General features: G+C 38.1%; 3 protein-coding genes across 4 annotated transcripts; 1 reads left to right on the forward strand and 2 right to left on the reverse strand.

Annotated features, from left to right (window-relative positions):
• Nucleotides 1–449: 449 nt before the first annotated feature.
• Nucleotides 450–6,041, reverse strand: LOC109545530 (glycine dehydrogenase (decarboxylating), mitochondrial). The gene is made up of 7 exons (XM_048666794.1): nt 5,733–6,041; nt 5,285–5,363; nt 4,546–4,712; nt 1,671–1,876; nt 1,462–1,613; nt 929–1,408; nt 450–454 (listed from the first exon to the last, which is right to left on the reverse strand). Exons 1-7 carry the CDS (start codon nt 5,916–5,918, stop codon nt 450–452), a joined length of 1,275 nt encoding a protein of 424 aa, XP_048522751.1. The 5' UTR covers nt 5,919–6,041.
• Nucleotides 6,042–8,429: 2,388 nt separating this feature from the next.
• LOC125504632 (protein transport protein Sec61 subunit alpha) lies at nt 8,430–11,670 on the reverse strand. Its single transcript, XM_048666904.1, has 5 exons — nt 11,514–11,670; nt 11,288–11,355; nt 10,785–10,850; nt 9,920–10,130; nt 8,430–9,845 (listed from the first exon to the last, which is right to left on the reverse strand). The coding sequence occupies exons 1-5, from the start codon at nt 11,518–11,520 to the stop codon at nt 8,767–8,769; spliced, it is 1,431 nt and encodes a 476-aa protein (XP_048522861.1). The 5' UTR covers nt 11,521–11,670; the 3' UTR covers nt 8,430–8,766.
• A 328-nt stretch (nt 11,671–11,998) lies between these two features.
• On the forward strand, nt 11,999–15,684 carry LOC109545451 (transmembrane protein 65). 2 transcript variants are annotated; one of them, XM_019916158.2, is made up of 5 exons: nt 12,000–12,489; nt 13,548–13,673; nt 13,960–14,001; nt 14,061–14,128; nt 14,211–15,684. In XM_019916158.2, the coding sequence occupies exons 1-5, from the start codon at nt 12,177–12,179 to the stop codon at nt 14,526–14,528; spliced, it is 867 nt and encodes a 288-aa protein (XP_019771717.2). In that variant the 5' UTR covers nt 12,000–12,176; the 3' UTR covers nt 14,529–15,684. The 2 variants fall into 2 exon arrangements, with proteins under 2 accessions (XP_019771720.2, XP_019771717.2); XM_019916161.2 differs by lacking the exon at nt 13,548–13,673 and having other exon boundaries at nt 11,999–12,489.
• Nucleotides 15,685–16,054: the final 370 nt, after the last annotated feature.

A 16,054-nucleotide genomic window follows, 5' to 3' on the forward strand; every position in this document is an offset into this window, starting at 1 on the left:
GATAAAAATGCAAGTTATTAACAAAATGCGCTCCTTCTTTTGAAAATTCTCATTTCCCAAACTGAAGCAAGTTATAACTGGAGATTTTTACGGTACTTAGAAAACACTTCAATCGAAAGATATTAAAAGTTTCATATCAATCGTCCAGAACCATGATTTTTGCTGGCTTAGCAAATGTGGAGATAAAAATGCAAGTTATTAAGAAACTGCGCTCCTTTTTTTAAAAATTCGCGTTTCCCAAACGCAAGCAAGTTATAACCGGAGATTTTTATGGTACTTAGAAAACACTTCAATCGAAAGATATTGAACGTTTCATATCAATCGTCCTGAACACTGATTTTTGCTGGCTTAGCAAATGTGGAGATAAAAATGCAAGTTATTAACAAACTGCGCTCCTTCTGTTGAAAATTCGCATTTCCCAAACTGAAGCAAATTATAACTGGCGATTTTTATCCTAGTTAGAAAACACGTCAATCGAAAGATATTGAAAGTTTCGTATCAATCGTCCAGAACCCTGATTTTTGCTGGCTTAGCAAATCTGGAGATAAAAATGCAAGTTATTACCAAACTGCACTCCTTCTTTTCAAAATTCGCTTTTCCCAAACGGAAGCAAGTTATAACTGGAGATTTTTACGGTACTTAGAAAACACTTTAATCGAAAGATATTGAAAGTTTCATATCAATCGTCCAGGACATTGGTTTTTGCTGGCGTAGCATACATGGGCGAAGTGATCTCCCGTGCTTTCCGACTAAGGCTGGTGATCATCAGTCGTAGTCGAGAAGCACGGGAGATCCGTTCGCCCACTGCCTCATCGCCTTTGATAATGTCCACCGCAGTTGTGGACGAAACGTCAGGAAGAAATTCCCATAGACCACGGCTTCGAAGCCCGGAAAACATTCCTAAATGTGATTTAACCGGCCGTGAAGCCTTCATAGTCTGAGAATTCATATTTTATTGCAATCAATTTTTTGGAGCTAGCCTCAGGGCTCTTGCCCCGATGAAACAAGGCGAAGCTTACCAAGGCAAAGTGGTGAATTTTTGTAGCAATATCCTTGAGCCCTTGCGGTCCGTGATACACTGCAAACATTGCCGACATGTTAGCCAGCAATGCCTGAGCAGTGCAGATATTGCTGGTCGCCTTGTCTCTTCGGATGTGCTGCTCTCGTGTTTGCAAAGCTAGGCGATATCCGTCTCGTCCAGCCGCATCCCTGGTCACCCCAATCATCCTGCCGGGCATCAAGCGGACCAGCGATTGGTTGCAGGCGAAGAATCCAGCATGAGGACCGCCGTAGCCTAAAGGCACGCCCAGTCTTTGGGACGTTCCAATCGCTATGTCAGCGCCAAATTCGCTTGGTGGCCGCAAAAGCGTGAGACTTAGGAGATCGGTAGCGCAACAGACCAGACTACCTGACATTAATTGAACCCATTTGTGTTAGTTGATTCGCTTGAGTTTCGCCTACCATTGGCATGAGCGTCTTCAGCCACTTGGCTGAAATCCAGCACATTTCCTTCGGTATCTGGATATTGGAAAAGAACCCCAGATACGTCCCGATTGGTGAAATCCGCTTCAAATACATTCACCACTTCCACTTGCAGGCCCAAGGAGTTCAACCTGCGACCAGAACCAACCAACTATGCCAAGTTTTTTTACGCGAGTTTGTTAGTTTACCTGGTTTGGACCACGGAAATGGTCTGCGGATGCAGTTTATCAGAAAGCAGCAACTTGCGCCTCTTGTTTTGTCTGTAGCACAAAGAGAGCGCTTCTGCTGCAGCGGTGCCTTCATCTAAAAGTGAGGCGTTTGCTACCTCTAAGCCGGTCAGCTCGGATACCATTGTTTGGTAGTTCAGGAGGCCTTCCAGTCTGCCCTGGGCCACCTAAGGAGTCAACGGGTTGGGTTAACAAGCAACGCAAAATTTCCTCCAAAATCCAAAAAGTGGCAAATAACAGATTATTGACTGAGGCCCAGATATAAGTCTAGATGCAAAGGACTGTTTTTTTGGAAAAGAGTTCGTACTAGTTAATTTTATTTGCTAATGCGATTTTTTTCACATGCATTTTCCATAATGAAGCAAGTATTTACTTTACTTGAAAAAGTTACCAAACTCCCTCGTTTAAAAATTTGCATTTTCTAAACTAAAGCAAGTTATAATTTGAGATTTTTATCGTAGTTAGAAAGCTCCTTTTTTCCAAAATTCGCATTTTCCCAACTGAAGGAAGTTATAACTGGAGATTTTTATTGTAGTTAGAAAACACTTCGATCGAAAGATATTGAAAGTTTCATATTAATCGTCCAGATCCTTGATTTTTGCTGACTTAGCAAATATGGAGATAAAAATGCAAGCAAGCTATTAGCAAACTGCGCTCCTTTTTTCTAAATTCGCATTTTCCAAATTGAAGCAAGTTATAACTGGACCTTTTTGTCGTAGTTAGAAAACATTTCAATCGAAAGATATTGAAAGTTTGATGTCAATCGTCCAGCCCCTGATTTTTTCTGGCTTAGCAAATATGGAGATAAAAATGCAAGCTATTAGCAAACTGCGCTCCTTTTTTTCAAAATTCGCATTTTCCAAACTGAAGCAAGTTATAACTGGACCTTTTTGTCGTAGTTAGAAAACACTTCAATCGAAAGATATTGAAAGTTTGATGTCAATCGTCCAGCCCCTGATTTTTTCTGGCTTAGCAAATATGGAGATAAAAATGCAAGCTATTAGCAAACTGCGCTCCTTTTTTTCAAAATTCGCATTTTCCAAACTGAAGCAAGTTATAACTGGACCTTTTTGTCGTAGTTAGAAAACACTTCAATCGAAAGATATTGAAAGTTTGATATCAATCGTCCAGCCCCTGATTTTTTCTGGCTTAGCACATATGGAGATGAAAATGGAGTTATTAGCAAACTGCACTCCTTCTTTTCAAAATTCGCGTTTCCCAAACGGAAGCAAGTTATAACTGGAGATATTTACGGTACTTAGAAAACACTTCAATCGAAAGATATTGAAAGTTTCATATCAATCGTCCAGAACCCTGATTTTTGCTGGCTTAGCAAATGTGGAGATACAAATGCAAGTTATTAACAAACTGCACTCCATCTTTTGAAAATTTGCATTTCCCAAACGGAAGCAAGTTATAACTGGAGATTTTTACGGTACTTAGAAAACACTTCAATCGAAAGATATTGAAAGTTTCATATCAATCGTCCAGAACCCTGATTTTTGCTGGCTTAGTAAATGTGGAGTTAAAAATTTAAGTTATTAACAAACTGCGCTCCTTCTTTTGAAAATTCGCATTTCCCAAACTGAAGCAAGTTCTGACTGGATATTTTTACCGTAGTTAGAAAACACGCCAATCGAAAGATATTGAAAGTTTCGTATCAATCGTCCAGAACCCTGATTTTTGCTGGCTTAGCAAATGTGGAGATAAAAATGCAAGTTATTACCAAACTGCACTCCTTCTTTTCAAAATTCGCGTTTCCCAAACGGAAGCAAGTTGTAACTGGAGATTTTTACGGTACTTAGAAAACACTTCAATCGAAAGATATTGAAAGTTTCATATCAATCGTCCAGGACATTGATTTTTGCTGGCGTAGCATATATGGAGACAAAAATGCAAGTTATTAGCAAACTGCGCACCTTCTTTTCAAAACTCGCATTTTTCAAACTGAGGCAAGTTATAACTGTAGATTTTTATCGTAGTTAAAAAACGCTTCAATCGAGATTGATATTGAAAGTTTCATATGAATCCACCAGAACCTTGATTTTTGCCGGCTTATCAAATATGGAGATAAAAAAGTCATTACCAAACTGCGCTCCTTCTTTTAAAAATTCGTATCTTCCAAACTAACGCCAGTCGCACCTTTAATCTTTCCCGATCTTCAGCTTAGACATCAGCCTAAAAATGCTGAAAGTTTCATAAGGACTGGCCAGAATCCAAATTTTTACTTGCTTAGTAAATGCTTATCTCAAAATTCAGGTTTCTGCCTTCTTTAAAAATTTGCATCTTCGAAACTCTTGCAAGCAGCAACTTGAAATCTTCCTCGCCATGAGAAAATGGTCGAGTCTAAATATACTGAAAGTTTCAAAACAAAAGTCCACAATCCCGAATTTTTACAGGTTGATAAACGCGGGCCTCAAAATTGGCAAAAATCAGTCAACCAGTAAAATTTAATTCTCCAAAATGGTCGCTCGCTATACCAAAAGCAAGCAGTAACTTGAAACAAGCAAGCAAACAAGAACGGTCGGTATACGTGCTTCTATTTGAAAAAACAGTTGGTCGTAACGCATTGTTGAACCACGCTGTATACATCAATTCCATAAAAAACATTTTTTCAGCAAAAACAGCCATTTGAATTTTAAGTGAATTATTATTTCTTCTGGGGCCCACGGTATAATATACAGAGTGTTTGGTAGTTCCTCTGGGGTTTTTATTAAAACATGAAAGCACTGTATATTGGAAACTGCTCATTTGCTGAACATGGTAGTTTAGATAAGCATTTCTCAAATTCCTTGTATTTTAGCCCACATTCGATCAAACACCCTGTATGGCTTACCTCCGGCTGGTAAGGCGTATACTGGGTGGTCCAGCCAGGGTTTTCGAAAATATTCCGCATAATGGTGTGCGGAACGCAACAGTTGTGGTAGCCCATGCCGATGTAAGATCGCCAAATTTTGTTCCGTTCGGCGATGCTTCGAATACGGTTAATCAGCTCGTATTCGCCTTAAAACAAAATGAAAAAATGCAAAAACGAATTCGTCAAGAGAAACAAGAGAGAAACAGAAATTGAATTTTAAACGCCAAACATTAACAAATCCCTTTAAAAAAAGTCCATGGAAAATCATGCAAGTAAATGTAATGTTTTTGGATCTCGTACAAGAGCAAACTTGTTTTATTTTTGTCTGAAATTTTACGATTTGCTTAAGACGTCATTGATACCAGCATTTTCCTAACTTCTGAAGCAGAAAACAACAGCTTTTTATCTCATTCGACCCCCACGAAGACTAATCAACATCAACATTAATTATCGTGTTATGACAATAATAAATGCACAAATAAATTGTGTGTAATTTTTTAAATATAAAAGCTGATTGAGAAATAAATTGCAGCAAATTTCTTAACAGAATGGATAAATGCGTTTTCGCGTCACTCCCAAGTAGTAACTAGTTTGTGCATGTTCCAGCACAGGATTTTAGTCAAGATTTTCCAAAAAATACACGCTTTTCATCATATTTGCGGCCAACTCTTGCTAAATCCCAACTCTTAGAAGGCATATAAATTTAATAAACTCTTACCCAAAGGTTCTTCAATGTCCAAGGGCTTATTTAAGGAAATATTCTTTGGAACGGCCTGTTCGGTCAACTGGTCCAAAGTCTGCGATTAAGATGAGAACGAAGGAAAACCACAGAAGGTAAAAAAATAATTAATTAGGAACGAGGCTGATTAGCAATACAGTTTGCACTAGTTAGAGGGTTTAGATCGGCGTAAAAACAAGAGTGTGTTTTTAAAATAGCCAACGTTTTGCCATATTTATTTTCTCATCTTCGGGGAATGTTCTGTTGAGGCCCTGAGGATGCGCAAATAAATATGACAAAACGTCGGCTATTTTAAAAAACAGACTTTTGCTTCGTTACCGCTTGAAATCCCATTACTCGCGCAAACTTTTCCTGCTCATCAAAATCTAGTGTTCATTTAAGGCAAAAAATCGAGCTTTTCATTCCTCGTTAGAAACGTTGCACAAACCTTAAACCCGATAGTATCCAACATAACGATAATATCACTATCCCTAGGCCCGATATGCCGATTAGGGAATTCATCTTTGTGGGGAAACAGCGGCTGATCAGGTTTGGCCGCACTAAAACACCTTATACTGTTTATGCGACGAAAAGTCCTTAGATATAAGGCTGATCCACTTAAAGCTCGATTCATTGTAAAAAAATAAAAAGTTATAAAGGAGTAAAAACGCGATAATACGACTAGGTCTTAATACTTTTGCTTAACTGAACTGAAATGTCGCTGCGGCGGATAAGCCCGGACTGAGGTCGGAGGGCAACAGATTGATAAAGATGTAATTAAGAAATATCTGCGTTTATTAATCAACAAATTTTAAAGAAAAAAACTTTAATTGCGCGTGTATAGCAGCAAGTTTTTTTTTCAGTGTTGCGATGGCGTGGACTTTTTGATAGGCCTGGGTAATAGTGTGTCTTAAGACACTAGTGTGTTAATGCCTGAATTCTTACGGCACGGCACTTTGAACAACACTTAACATTTAATTTAATTCAAGATGGAAGACTTCGGATTGCAGTTCGTGAAGGCCATGTACAGTTATCATATGCTTCTGACCCTCTCGGCAGGGATTATTTACGTTATAAAGCCGCACGAACGAAAGTGCTCAAAATACTTGCCTACTGATTCCACTGAGAAAATTTTAATTTTTCCGAAAATGGGCCAAAATTCCTCGCGTCCGTGAGCTGAAAATGATGCAAAATTTAAGACATTTTGAGAAAATTTACCTCCTCCCTTGGAAGAATTTCGGCCAAAAATCAAAAATTTACATGCGTGTTTTTTGAGCTCAATCAATTTGTTTCGATGTAAGAAGGTCACAAAAATGCATTTATAAAGTGTTTGGGTCAATAACAAGGAAGAAATCGTGACCGCTCGAAAAACGCTTAAAGCGTTCCGAAAATGTCTATTATTTCGGATCTGAAACTTCTAGCATGTTTTATACTGAGTTCGATGCATTCCCCACATCCGTGAGCTAAAAATGATGTAAAATTTAAGACATTTTCAAAACATTTAATTTTTTTCAAAAAATCGACCCTTACCCTATTTGTTTGGGTTAATAATAAGGAAGAAATCGTCGGCTAAAGATCCTGAACGCTCAAATACGCTTAAAATGTGCCGAACATGTCTATTATTTCGGATCTGAAGCTTCTACCATGTTTTTCAATGAGTTCGGTGCATTCCTCGGGTCCGTGAGCTGAAAATAATGCGAAATTTAAGAAATTTTGAGACATTTTTCATTTTTCAAAAAATCGACCTCCACCATAGGAAAAATGTCGACCAAAAATCAAAATTTTATATGAAGGTTTTCTGAGCTCATTTGATTCTTTTCGACGGAAGATCACAAAGACGCATTTATAAAGTGTTTGGGTCAATAATAATGAAGAAATCGTCGGCTAAAGATCGTGAAAGCTCAAAAACGCTTAAAATGTGCCGAAAATGTCTATTATTTCGGATCTGCAGCTTCTACCATGTTTTTTATTGAGTTCGATGCATTCCTCACATCCGTGAGCTGAAAATGTTGTAAAATTTAAGAACTTTTTTAAGAAAATTTTAATTTAAAAAAAATCGGCCTCCACCCTTGAAAGAATTTCGGCCAAAAATCGAAAATTTAGATTTGTTTTTTGAGCTCAATCGATTCCTTTCGATGTAAGAAAATCACAAAGATTCATTTATAAAGCGTTTGGGTCGATAACAAGAATGAAATCGTCGGTTAAAGATCGTGAACGCTCGAAAAACGCTTAAAGTGTGTCGAAAATGTCTATTATTTCGGATCTGAAACTTCTACCATGTTTTTCAATGAGTTTGATGCATTCCTYACATCCGTAAGCCGAACATGATGTAAAATTTAAGACATTKTKAAAACATTTATWTTTTTTYWWWAAAYCAAAATTTTACATAAAGGTTTTCTGAGCTTAGTCGATTCTTTTCGACGCAAGAAAATCACAAAGACGCATWTAKCRAGTGTTWGGGTCAATAATAAKGAAGAAATCGTCGTCYAWAGATCGTGAAAGTTAAAAAACGCTTAAAATGAGTCGAAAATGTCTATTATTTCAGATCTGCAGCTTCTACCATGTTTTTTAATGAGTTCGATGYATTCCCCACATCCGTKAGCTGAAAATGATGTAAAATTTAAGACATTTTGAAAACATTTAATTTTTTTCAAAAAATCGACCCTTACCATAGAAAAAATGTCGACCAAAAATCAAAATTTTACATGAAGGTTTTCTGAGCTCAGTCGATTCTTTTCGACGCAAGAARATCACAAAGACGCATTTATAAAGTGTTTGGGTCAATAATAATGAAGAAATCGTCGKCTAAAKATCGTGAAAGYTMAAAAACGCTTAAAATGWRYCGAAAATGTCTATTATTTCRGATCTGCAGCTTCTACCATGTTTTTTAATGAGTTCRATGCATTCCCCACATCCSTGAGCTGAAAATRATGTAAAATTTAASACATTTTGACAAAWTWGAATTTTTTYCAAAAAATCGACMCCCACCCTTTRGAAAAAWTTATCAATCGTATCAATAAGGCAAGCGCTATCGGTGTYGCCGTGTGWACMCCTGAAAATCCACTGTTACCCAGGCCCACTTTTTGCTTTTTGAGCATTTTCACGCTGGCTGGGTAAAGCGAGGATAAAGAAATAAAAACCAAACTTTATGAAAAATTGTCATAAAATTAACTTTATTCAATAAATTACTCCTCATACACGAGAAACTCATACACAACCGTATGGATATGCAATCATAATGACAATGATGTAAAAATAAAAAATACAACTAACTTACCAAACGCAAAAGCATGTAAATATACAATGAAAATATATTTTTCGTTCGTAACAAGTCCAGTACAAAAAAACATGTACTTTGTACAGAATTGTATACACCCTTGCAGTATATTACACCTATCTAGAATCTATTGAAAAATATTACTAATCGCACACACACATTTGCGTCTTGGGCACCAACATCACACGCGGCTCAGTCAAGGGCCTTAGAACAAAAGCGCTCCCATTCCACCCATTTCACTTTGTTCCTTGACGAAGATTTCGAAGTACTGGTAGATGATGGTAACGGCCAGTAGAATACCCGTGCCCGAACCGATTGCGCCCAAGAAGTCGGCCAAAACGGACAAAGCGCCGATACAGAGACCACCGAAAGCTGCAGCAGTTGGAATGTAGCGGTTCAGTTCGTGGATCATTGAGTTGTCCCGATGTCCTCTCATCACCATCTGTTGTTCTTTGAGCTGTTTGGCTACGTCTTTGGCTGAACTGCCCGACACTTCGATCCAAGTTTTGGAGAAAAAGGCACAGGATCCCAACATGAAGACGATGTAGAGCAGAGCATGTACTGGATCTTCTAAAATGTGACTAACGCTCTCGGGGGGTGAAAGATAGTAGCATAAACCTCCAATTGGGTAAGACCTGGCTGGACCGCCGCCTCCAACATCCGCCCAAACTCCCAGCAAGTTAATCAGGATGTTTCCTTGGAACTTCACGGCCAACATCTGCGAAATTACGTACAAGTTCGACACCAAAGCGGACTGGAGAATGATGGGGATATTCGAAGTATAGAAAAGCTTGATCGGGTAGCTGGAGTATTGGCCGCGGTATCTGGCGCTCTTGATTGGCAAATCCACTCTGAATCCTTGGAAGTATATCACTATAGCAAACACCAGGACAGTGGCCAGCAGGTTCATGAGATTAGGCAAGTTTTGGCGATAAAACGCCTCACGGAGCGCTCGGATTTTGTCTTGGCGGGTGGTGAGCAAGTGGAACAACGCAATGACGGCTCCCTCAAATTCGGTTCCTCTTCCAGTGTTGACTGTGGCTGGCGAGAATGCTTTCCAGATGATGGTTTCGCAGATATTGGTGGCAATGAACAGCGATATACCCGAGCCCAATCCGTATCCTTTTTGCAACAGCTCATCGAGTAAAAGCACAATCAGACCCGCCACAAACAGTTGAATGATGATCAGTAGACACACTCCAGCTCCAATTTCAGCCGGGTCGCCATACATTCCCGTCATTACATACACGATCGCTTGTCCCACGGTGATAACCATTCCAAACACTGAAAAGAACAAAAAACTTTCAGTGATTTTTCATTTGCAAGGAATTAGCTGGTTTGTTTCAAACCAAACTTACGTTTTTGCGCCCCATTGAACAGAGCTCTGTCCTTGGGGGTGTCGCCGACTTCAATAATCTTTGCGCCGGCCAACAACTGCATAATCAGTCCAGACGTGACAATTGGTGAAATACCCAGTTCCATAAGCGTTCCTCGGTTTGAGGCCAGGATAACTCGAATCCAGTAGAACGGATCCGCTGAATCTGAACTCATTATTCCGAAAAGTGGAATCTGCAAACAAAAGTCCAACTTAGCATGCGGATGAGGTTTACGAGACCGTTCTGAACCGAAAATTAGAGCGCTTTCGGACTCATGAACATGACTTTGATTTAAAAAAAAAAACGAAATGTTTGAAACAAAAATGCGTCAGCAGTATTTTCGAAAGGAACAAAAATCTGAAGGTGTTTAAAGAGGAAATTTTTGGGGTTCATTGATGAAAATTAAGATTGAAAATTAGAAATAAGGTGCAAAGGTGGGTAACAATCGCTAACTCTTTGCGTAAGAGAACTTTAAACAACGCAAGCAACAACCGAATAAAATAATCATAACAGATTATTATGCACACAAAAGCAAAGAATACATGAATATGAAACATTTAATCTCCTCAACTGGTAACAAAATAAATAAAAGAAAGCCACTATCTTCGGTCAATAAAAGTCCATTATTTCCTGAGTCGAGTTAACCACTTTCAAATTGGAAGATGACGATAATTTAATTGATTTTCCGTTTAAAGAGACACTAAAATAATTGTGAAATTTTTGACTTTCATGGATTGTTAACCGTTGCTTTGTTGGCCCCCAATGAATTTTACTGTATTTAACGAAAAATCTATCAAACTGCGTACTCTCTAGAGCTGATTCAAGCTGTTCTACAGCCCCATCTTACCTGACAGCATACTAAGAAGATAAACAGTGTGATTGCAGTCCATAACACCTTCTCCCTGAATTGGATCTGGAAATTTCAAGAATACAAATCATTAGTTTTGACTTGAAGCTTCCTTGCAATGTTTCTGCCTGCCTAAAACCACTATGCAATCGACAAGAGCTCCGCTTGAGCAGTGAGAATGTAAAAGTAGAGCAGAGCCTGCCTGAGTGAAAAATGGCTTTGTTTTTGGAAAAATTAGGTTCTTCATGGGTTTTCCTGTTGGTTTCTATGCAGAAATTATAGGAACCAAGCTATTTGTTCAAAAGTAGTAGCTTAAAACCATTCAACTGGTTGGCTTTTAACATAGCATGTTAGGAAACAGCTGTTGATGAATTTTGAATGAAAATATTGAAATAAACTGCTGAAAAGCCCTGCTGAATCTCCCGTGGATATAAACTAGCCAAAATATCGGTCAAAGGTGTGAAATACTAGGAGCAAACAGATGTTTTCTAAGCGATGCTCACCTTTCGTTCTGGTTTGGCAATTTCAGGCAAAATGCTGCAGAACGGCTTGATCACCTCCAAGAATTTTACTGGAAAAGATGAAAACAACAGAATTAGTGCACTGATCGGTACCACGTAGACACGCAGCCAGAAAAGCCCACAAAAATTCGCCTAATGCCCCAACTAAGAGGTTATTAGATGCGGAATAAAAGCGACAAAACGATGGCAAATGTGGGCAAATACTTACTCCCCATTTCGAAGGGCTTTAGAACCAACGGCACTTGGAATAAATGATCGTTTTCGTACGTCTACGGTGTTTTAATGGGGCTGAGACTCGAGAAAGTGGCATTCGCCAATGCTTTTTGTACGGTACTTTGAAAGATTTTTGGCTTGCACGTCGAACACGTAGACATAAAACCGGTCACGTGACCGATGATGTTGGCCGATCGCTGCTGACGACTACAACAGATCACACAATCGTGCATAACTGGTTGCCAGCAACTTTTACTCCTATTATTATTTGTTTAATTCGGCGAATTGTGCCATTATTCTCATGCGCTTTCCTAAAATAAAATGTTTGAATAAGAGTAGTAATCAGTAATGGAATTTAAGAGGAACTAGCACCACTTCAAAAAATAAATCATCCGCTCTGCATATTGCAAGGAATTTATGGGAAGTGAGGCAACCACGTTTGACCGTCTTCCGCTGACGTCATAGTCATGGTAAACGTCGATAGAACGATGAATCATCACGTTAAGTAGGTCAATGTGTGTCAGTGGAAACTTGTCAACCTCAAATCTTAGGTTATGTTACTACTATCCTTTACCATCAAACTCGATTTTTAAATATAATTTAAATCTAAGAACATTTGTTTAAGTATTTAAGTGTAGTGCGTCTTACAGCCAGAACAATGTCAATAAACCACATCAGATCTCACACAATGTTCCATTTGTGCAAACGGACTTTGAAAGTCCATGAGTGTTCGCTGAATTCTAAAATTACAACTTATTCGAATCACAGTTATTTGGTGAGCAGGCGGAATTTGCGTGTGGACTCCCTGCTGGCAGGCACAGCAGGCCATGCCGAGACCACAAGCACCCTGCAGGGGCTCTCCAAGTTGCAGGCTCAGGAGCTGGTTCTGAGGCTGAACGATGAGGAAAGGTCCACTTTAACATCAGCATTGCATGAGTACAGGTCCAAATTGATCAAAGATGAGTACGAAGGTGAGGGCTTTGCTAGGATGTTGCCGGCACAAAGCCCTGGCAGTTTTGTGTTCACTTGGTTGCAGCAAAAGTTACACAACACTCACAAAACTTTGTTTATTTCGCTGCTTTCTATTGATTGGGGGGAGCAAATGCGAAAAAATTGCAGAAAAGTTTATACCCAGAAAATTTGTCCGCAAACGCTTTCTTGCTGAGGCAATGGGTGTTGAAGCGGCTTTCTTTAATTTGCATTTGGCTGGAAAACGGTGGCAGGTTCAGGAAAGTGTTGGAGGCTAAAAAGGTTCTAAACTGATCAATTAGTTAAAAAAAAATGTTTGAAATCAGTGGCGCACCACAAAAAATCAGGGGGGTAAAATCACCCTGTACATTGGAAATAATTATTTCGAATCTGAAACTATCTCGAAACATTCCTCGTGTCCGTGAGCTGAAAATAATGTGAAATTTAAGACATTTTGAAAAATTTTTAATTTTTTCAAAAAATCGACCTCCGCCCTTGGAAAATTTCGACCAAAAATGAAAATTTTACATGCGGGTTTTTTTAGCTCAATCGATAACTTTCGACGTAAGACGGTCATAAATACGCATTTATAAAGTGTTTGGGTTAATAATAAGGAAGGAATCATCGGCTAAAGATCATGAACGCTCAAAAACGCTTAAAATGTGCCGAAAATGTTTATTATTTCGCATCTGAAGCTTCTGCCATGTTTTTCAAAGAGTTCGACGCATTCCTCGCGTCCGTGAGCTGAAAATAATGTGAAATTTAAAACATTTTGAGAAAATTTTTATTTTTCCAAATAATCGACCTCCATCCTTGGAAAATTTCGACCGAAAATAAAAATTTCACATGCGTGTTTTTTGAGCTCAATCGATTCCTTTGGACTTATCGGTGTCGCTGCGTGAACACCTGAAAATCCACTGTGTCACCCATTCCTAATTTTTGGTGCCTTTGCGAGTAAAGAGCAAAAACTAACCACCGCCTATTTTTATCAAGCAAATTTTTTGGTTTATTTATGTTTATTGATTTTTTATTTTATTACATATCAGCAACTAATTTAAAGGTCAGCTAGCGGCATCGAGATGGAGAAGTAAATTTGGGCGGCCTGCCAAACTGCCCAAACTGGGCGACGTTGACCCTACAGGCACATACTGCCCTTTTCCCGAAGATTGGTTACAGAAGAAATTTGGTAGGCACATCTTCACAGTTTTTTGCAAGGTTTTGGTGGTGGGCGCCGCATTTGGCATCCATTTCTTCATTTGCATTTGCTCTTGGTCATTGTAACGGGATTTTATCATTTACTAATACATCCATACGTTTATTCAGATATTTTCCACTACGTGGAAAGCAGGTAATAACTTAGGTAAGCGAGACTAAAACGGGCATTTTCTTCGTTTAACACACGCCATTCTGCATGCGCTTTAAAAGCTCCAAACTACGTTTTTGCGTATTTTTTACATCGCATTTTGTTCCAGCTGAGTCGGTGCCCAGACCCACAACTAGAAATCTCATAGATAGTAAGTCAAGTTATAAACGCTCCTGGATGGTTTGGCTCATATTTATTTAAACCTTTCAGTTGCGATTGCAAATTCCATTCCTTTCGTTGGATTTGGATTTTTGGACAACTTTTTCATGCTGTTTTTTGTAAGTATTGCGCATTCAACAAAGACTCAACTCTTTCAGCTTTGAAAACATTGATTGAACCCGAGAAAAAAATTATTTCCAGGGCGATTACATCGACTTATACTTAGGATCCTATTTCTGTTTAACAACTATGGGGGCTGCCGCTCTAGGTAACACCCTGTCCGATATAATCGGAATTGGGTCCGCGTTTTACGTGGAACGAATGGCCAACCGGGTGGGATTCAGCCCCCCAAAACTTTCTCCCGTCCAGATGGATATGAATTGTTCCCGAAATGCGGCCAATTTCGGCCGAGTGCTTGGCGTGACGATAGGCTGTTTTTTGGGAATGTGTCCTCTGTTGTTCCGCAAACACGACAAAGAAGAGGAACCAGAGCAGCCAGCAAGTGTAAGTGAGAAATGAGGTCGTTTTCATGCTGTAGCAACTACTATCTAGTCACACATTGCCACTATTTATACCTGTTTATGTATAACGTTATCGACAGAAAAGTATATTTAAGAAAAAAATGTACACTGATTTTATCATTTGCTCGACAATTGTGACACTGGAATTCTAACTGTATTTCGCCGTTGTAAAAAAAAGGTTTTATGTAAAAATAGTTGATGTTCTAGATAAGGTAAAATGCTATTGTATGTTTATGTTAACATTTATGAAGACTGTATTTATCTTGTTACATAAAACTGAAGCTATATACTCAAGTTTTGGTTTTTACTCCTTTATATACTGTAAATATACCTGTTAGACGGAAATTCTATTTTATGAACTAGTTTGTAAAACATTTCAGTATTCGACTGCCTGCTAAGGCAGATTGAAGTCTCTTAAAGTACAAAAAATACGTATCATTGTTAAATACAGCCAGTTGATTGACTAATTTCTTTCACAATAGTGGCAAAATATGCATTTGAGTGTACCTTCAATGTCTTCACCCAAATCTAGTTGACTCGTAAAGCCCAAACTGAGTAATTCTCAAACGGCTTATCAACCGACATGTTTTACGCTCTTTTTCGGTCTTACGCAAGAACGGTTTTCATTCAAGTTTTGCTTATTTGCCAACATATTGAACAAACTGAATGAATGTGTATGATATATTTTTTGCGCGATTTTGTTATTGCATGCTGCTTTTTACGTTTATTATCTACTTCTTACCAACGCGAAGTTTAGGCAATTAAAATAGCAATCTAATTGTGATTGGGAATCTTAGTTAAGGAATTTGCTTAATATGAAATGCTTTCATTGCCACGAAGAATGTTTTCTATTTGAGATTAACAAGACTTAACAGAGACAATCATCTCTATGTGCAAACGCGATGGGCAAACACCTGAAAAGCTCCAAAAAAGTCAATAAATTAGGGTTTTTTACCAGATTCTCTTGAAAACGGTTGTATAAATGAATCGAGCTTAGATTTTATCTGAAAAATTAACGCATCTTCCTCTGAAACAGGGTAAATGTAATACGACTGGCGTACAATTTAATTTATTAACGCTTTTAAGTGTATTCTAGTAGTTGTAGGTGTTAATGGTTCTGTTTGAAAATGTAATAAAAGCTCTTTCTAAAGTGGTATATTTTTTTATTTCACCGATAGTTTTTAGTTACGTTCCAGCCGTTCAAATAGTTTCATAAATATGGGCCAAAAATTAAACATTTCTAAACCGATGTTTGGCATAAAAAGTGCGCAATTTAAAGTAAAAGCTTAAAATTTATCCCAGATAGCACAAAATATTACATACAAATTTAGGAAATATTTACATGTTTGCTAAATATTTCAGATCAAAAGAAAGTATTTCTCAAATATTGTTTTTTAAATATTTGTTTCTAATATTTAATTGGCATGAAATAAATAAAATAATAATAGGTTTTCTTAGTACGTAATACTTTTTGTGTCTATATATAACACCACTAACACGCAAAAAGTTACTAATATATTATTT

The sequence above is a fragment of the Dendroctonus ponderosae genome, unplaced genomic scaffold, assembly GCF_020466585.1.
Source record: "Dendroctonus ponderosae isolate FM_Combo_2020 unplaced genomic scaffold, Dpon_F_20191213v2 Dpon_F_20191213_5, whole genome shotgun sequence".
In the NCBI taxonomy this organism is placed as follows: Eukaryota; Metazoa; Arthropoda; class Insecta; order Coleoptera; family Curculionidae; genus Dendroctonus; species Dendroctonus ponderosae.

Bases quoted from the DNA above. Each gene is read 5' to 3' on its own strand.
- LOC109545530 (XM_048666794.1), bottom strand. From the start codon at position 5,918: ATGAATCGAGCTTTAAGTGGATCAGCCTTATATCTAAGGACTTTTCGT. The intron at 5,364-5,732 runs GTTTGTGCAACG...TCTTAATCGCAG, and splicing joins TGGATACTATCGGGTTTAAG to ACTTTGGACCAGTTGACCGA. The intron at 4,713-5,284 runs GTAAGAGTTTAT...TTTTGTTTTAAG, and splicing joins GGACATTGAAGAACCTTTGG to GCGAATACGAGCTGATTAAC.
- LOC125504632 (XM_048666904.1), bottom strand. The intron at 10,851-11,287 runs GTGAGCATCGCT...TGAAATTTCCAG, and splicing joins TTGCCAAACCAGAACGAAAG to ATCCAATTCAGGGAGAAGGT. The intron at 9,846-9,919 runs GTAAGTTTGGTT...TGTTCTTTTCAG, and splicing joins GTTCAATGGGGCGCAAAAAC to TGTTTGGAATGGTTATCACC.
- LOC109545451 (XM_019916158.2), top strand. From the start codon at position 12,177: ATGTCAATAAACCACATCAGATCTCACACAATGTTCCATTTGTGCAAA. The intron at 13,674-13,959 runs GTAGGCACATCT...ATTTTGTTCCAG, and splicing joins TTGGTTACAGAAGAAATTTG to CTGAGTCGGTGCCCAGACCC. The intron at 14,129-14,210 runs GTAAGTATTGCG...AATTATTTCCAG, and splicing joins ACTTTTTCATGCTGTTTTTT to GGCGATTACATCGACTTATA.